Source organism: Oreochromis niloticus, linkage group LG16 (assembly GCF_001858045.2).
Source record: "Oreochromis niloticus isolate F11D_XX linkage group LG16, O_niloticus_UMD_NMBU, whole genome shotgun sequence".
NCBI lineage: Eukaryota > Metazoa > Chordata > Actinopteri > Cichliformes > Cichlidae > Oreochromis > Oreochromis niloticus.
The window spans coordinates 35,148,923-35,153,754 of NC_031987.2; the positions used below are offsets into that span (position 1 = coordinate 35,148,923).

The 4,832-nt window shown below is 43.6% G+C and overlaps 1 protein-coding gene across 1 annotated transcript; it reads left to right on the forward strand.

Moving 5' to 3' along the window:
- On the forward strand, window positions 1-4,628 carry LOC100690337 (trace amine-associated receptor 13c). Its single transcript, XM_019352382.2, has 6 exons — window positions 1-44; window positions 691-765; window positions 885-1,018; window positions 1,363-2,178; window positions 3,433-3,640; window positions 3,975-4,628. The coding sequence occupies exons 2-6, from the start codon at window positions 739-741 to the stop codon at window positions 4,626-4,628; spliced, it is 1,839 nt and encodes a 612-aa protein (XP_019207927.2). The 5' UTR covers window positions 1-44; window positions 691-738.
- Window positions 4,629-4,832: the final 204 nt, after the last annotated feature.

The following is a 4,832-nucleotide window of genomic DNA, read 5'->3' on the forward strand; positions in this document are numbered from 1 at the left end:
AATGCTGAAGAATTGACCTGGAATGAGACAACAGTTTATGCAAGGTATATCAACAACAGCCTTCTGGGTGTCCTTGTGTGGTTTTGCAAGGATCGAGTGGTAGCTACTGCTGATATCAACGATATTTTAGTTTTCTAGTGAAAAGACACTAAAAAAGAACTTTGTGCAGTACTTTTGGTATTTATATTTGTAATTGAGCTATATGTATATATTAGACCTATTATATATCGTATTATTTAATTAGTTCAGCCTGTTGCTGTTCTTTTTCTCTTGGAGCAACTGTAACAACATTATTTACTTAATATTAATTAATAAAGTTTAATAAAGTTTTCTGATTTTGATTCTGATTGAGAAGAGAACTGTTACTCCTTCACATCAAAAGGAACCCGGTGAAATGGGTCAGACATCTGGATATGATGCTTCTTGGACACTTGAGGTGTTTGGGGAATGTTTATCACAAGACCCTGTGGTAGACCCTTGACATGCTGGTGACATTATGTCTTTGGAGCCCAGATAGGTGGCTGGACAAGAGGCATAGGCATCCCTTCTTAGACTCGTGCTGCTGAAATCCAGGAGAAACAGCAGGAAATGAAATGATGTATCGGTGGAATGGGTGTGTTTTTATTTTTATTTTTGTCAAGCTGTGAAACATAAGTAAATCTCAGGACGTGCTATCATGTGCATTTCCAGTGAAGGCGTTAGAGAATATCGCACAAGAGATTTTCTGGGGTGTGGTGGATGGAGAAAAGGAGTAGGAGGAGTAAGGTAAGCCACATTACACGGATAGCTTTAGTCAGAAAGGTGCCAGTGTTCAGCAGCTTTCATCTTCTTTTCCCTTTCTGCTTATGGAGAACCTGTATGGACAACAATTCTGCTTTCCACAGCTCCTCAACACCTCCTGTAGGAAGCTGCTGCAACATCACAATCAGACCATTTTTCTGTACATTCTGCTTTCCTGCATCTCTCTGCTCACAGTGACTCTCAACGTCCTGGTCATCGTCTCTATCTCCCACTTCAGGTGTTAAAGTAAACTTTACTGTAATATATGTGTTTGATTTGAGCATACTTGGATTAACTACAGAGTACTCTTCACATTTGGCCTTTACTAAACTGTAATAGCTCTCTTTTAGAAAGGAACAGCTGATGTGATAAATGTTTGTACTATTTAACTGAAGTGATTTTATATTCTGACCTCGTCCTCTCAGAATGATGTGGAAACTAGAGATTTGCCCTACTTTGTTGCACTGGAGTGTTTATTGTATATTGTTTTACTTTCAGAACTGGTACATTACTGTAGCATTCCACCTGGTGCAGGTTTATTAATATTATGTTACATCTTTCTTTTTTTTTCTTTCTTCTCAGGCAGCTTCACAACCAAACCAACCTCTTCCTCCTCTCTCTCGCTGTCTCAGACTTCCTTGTTGGCCTCCTGCTGATGCCGCCTCGAATCCTCCTTTTAGGGGGCTGCTGGTTTTTGGGCACCTTCACGTGTGGACTGTTTTACTATGCCTCTTTTGTCCTCACATCTGCCTCAGTAGGAAACATGGTGCTTATTTCATTTGACCGGTATGTAGCTATTTGTGACCCCTTGTCCTACCCCACCAAAGTTACTGAAAGAAAAGTCCAAATCAGTATCTGCCTGTGTTGGGCCTGTTCACTGCTCTATAACGGCACAATACTGAACAACTTTCTGAAGCAGCCAGACAGATATAATTCTTGTGACGGGGAATGCATAGTTGTAATTAATTTCATAACTGGTGCTTTTGATGTCGTAGTTACCTTCATCGGCCCCACTGCTGTGATTATATTTCTGTACATGAGAGTATTTCTGGTGGCTGTGTCTCAGGCTCAGGCTATGAGATCTCATGTTGCCTTTGTTACTCCAAAGGGTTCAGTTCATGTTGCCATTAAGAAGTCTGAGAGAAAAGCAGCTACAACTATTGGTGTTGTTGTGGCTGTGTTTCTGATGTGTTTCTGTCCTTATTTTTATCCCTCTCTCGCAGGGCAGGACACATCAACCAGTGTGGAATTTTCAGTTTTTGGGGTCTGGTTACTTTATTGTAATTCCTGTCTGAATCCACTTATTTATGCTTTTTTCTATCCCTGGTTTAGGAAAACTGTTAAACTGATAGTTACATTGCAGATTTTGCAGCCTGACTCTTGTGATGCCAACATACTGTAGAATTAAAATCATATCACTCCTCAGTTAGTCAAATACACTGTAAAGACCAAAGGACAAAATGTGAAAAAATAAATTGATATCTGACATCTTTTTCTGCTGTTAATGAAAAATTGCATCAATTATTTGTAATAATGTATTAATATTGTAATTGGATATGATTATTACCAGCTGTAATAAACAATATAATAATCAAGAATTCATCAAGATCCTTTAACTTCTTCATGAAAAATGCACATGCATGCTCCAGAGTCACTATGAAGAGTTGTGACTCATCTTCATTCACTCCAGAGTGTTTTTGTTTGTTTGTTTGCTTGTTTTTAACAGCAGTGACTTATTATGAAGGTATGAGATACAGCAACGTAGAAGTTTGATGTGCATTTTTAAAAGTAAGACAGAAACAGATAAGACTGTATGTTATCAGCACACATAAATAAAATGTAAATTCCTCCTGCATTCAAGGATTACCATCTTGTTTTTAAAAATTCAGATATTAAGCTTCCCAGTGTTCTGGTCTTTGTATGGAGTGTAATTGAATTTGATTCATTGACATATTTGCTGTTAGTGTAGTTAGTGTAGCTGTTTTTCTCCTGACAGGAGGACTGTACATTTATAATCCGCATACAAGGACAACAGTTGTGAAACAGTGACAGGCTATTCATGTCTATCTGAGATTTACACAGTGGATGAATGAAGTACTACTGTAGGTATAAGCCAAAATACATAAACAAATATGTTTATATCTAAATAAACAGAAATGTGTTAAAACACATAAAGATCACTTAAAAACACTGATGTATCTTATTATAATAAGTAACAAACTTGACACATGATCCTCAGTAACCTGCCTAGTGTCAGGGTTCATGGGTCGTTGACCCAGTGTTTTCAGATTTGTCATGTTCAGTTTATTTTTCACATCCATGTTTTTCACTTCCGGTTTCCTGTGTCAGCCTGTCTACCAGTGTATTGTGTTCCAGTTCATTCCATGTATCATTAGTTCAATTGTGTTCACTCATCTGTCTCCCATCAGTCATTATTCAGCCGGTGTATTTAAGTCCTCAGTTTCTTCCTTTGTCGTGTCATTGATGTTGTTTTGTCTTTGCCGTGTGATCAGTTCAGTCAGCCATTTCCTGTTCTCTTCATTTGTCCATTGCAATAAACACCCTTAATCCTCACCACGAGTCCAGTGTTTGGGTCACCTCTTCTCATTTCACACGAAGCCCTGACAGAATACCACAACCCGTGCCATGAAGACACACGTATGACCCAGCGGACTTCAACCTTTTAGAGCAGCAGGTGGCAGCACTCTCCATTTGGGCGGAGAAGCTCAGGTGGAAACGGCGGCTCTTCTTGGAGAGGGAGCATGTTTTCAAGGGGACTCGTCTGGCTCTGGGCGGGCCTCGGAGACGCCGCGGTCCTCCACCTGCTGCCTCACCTGCATCAGAGCATTCACCGCGGAGAGTGGGCATCATTGTCCAAGCTTCGGCCACTCGCTTTCTCGCTGCTCCCCTCCTCCCTCGCCCGCCAGCCACTTCACTCACCAGCTTTTCCACCTCGCCATGGCACAGCGGCTCCGCCTCCCACCTCAGCTCAATGGAGGGGACTGGACTACTCTATTAATACTCACCATCCTGCCTCCGAAGAGACTGTTCCAGCATCACAGGCCACTGCTAAAGACATTATCACCTCTAAACCTGATTATTTCTCCCATTCACTCGTTATTTCCTCACCCATTACTCAGCCATTTCCGGCGGCTCAGATTGGGCCTTCCCCTTCACTTGTTTCACCTTCTCAGGTGAAGGCAGCTAAGACTTATCCTGTCCCTGTACCACCTCCTCCTGTGCCAGTTCCTAGGACGAGGGCAGCTGTGACCCAGTCTACCCCCATACCTGGTTCTGTTCTTCGGGTGGGGGTGACTGGTGTCCAGCCACCTCCCGTGCCTGTCCCAGCACCCCTGGTGGGTGCAGCCAGAATCCAACCTGACCCCCCTAGTGGCTCAGCTGAGGCTCTCCAGCTAATGTCCTCATGCTCTAGAGGCTCGGAAGAGCTAGCCTGTTCACCTGTCAGTCTTCCACTTCATCCACCTCCTGATCCAGCTTTCCGCTCCTCAGCCAGGGGTTTCCGCACCTGCTGGCCCTACAGCTGCTCCTCCGTCACCGATGGCTCCTATGCCGTTGCCCGCAGCCGCTCCTCCGCCTCTGCTGGCTCCCACGTCATCACTTGCAGCTGCTTCTCCTCCGCCATCTCCTCGTCCACGTCGGATTCAGCATCAGCGGCAACCTTTCAGGCCACTGACTGGACTTTGTCGCCAGCGTGGTCGGCCTCCGGACCCGCTCAGTCACCGTCTTCTGCGTGGTCGGCTACTGGACCCGCTCAGTCACCTCAGCCTCTGGCTGCGTGGCTGCCCACCAGAACTGTCCCTGTTTGGACTCTGCTGCGTGATTTTTAACTGGTACAAGGAAACAAGAGCACATTTTTTTCAAAATACTTTTATTTGTTTCTTAAAGCCTCTTAATGCTCTTGCCCCTTCCTATTTGGCTGAGCTGCTTCACTCTTGCCGTCATGTGTCTTAGATCAGCTAACCAGCTGCTTTTTTACATTACAATACATTTTATAAATACCGAAGAGACGGAACCTTTGCAGCTTTGACTCC

What these genes read in the sequence shown, in the direction of transcription:
- LOC100690337 (XM_019352382.2), top strand. Translation starts at nt 739, where the DNA reads ATGGAGAAAAGGAGTAGGAGGAGTAAG. An exon ending in GTCTCTATCTCCCACTTCAG is followed by an intron (nt 1,019 to 1,362) that starts GTGTTAAAGTAA and finishes CTTTCTTCTCAG; the next exon opens with GCAGCTTCACAACCAAACCA. An exon ending in CAGAGCATTCACCGCGGAGA is followed by an intron (nt 3,641 to 3,974) that starts GTGGGCATCATT and finishes TCACCTTCTCAG; the next exon opens with GTGAAGGCAGCTAAGACTTA.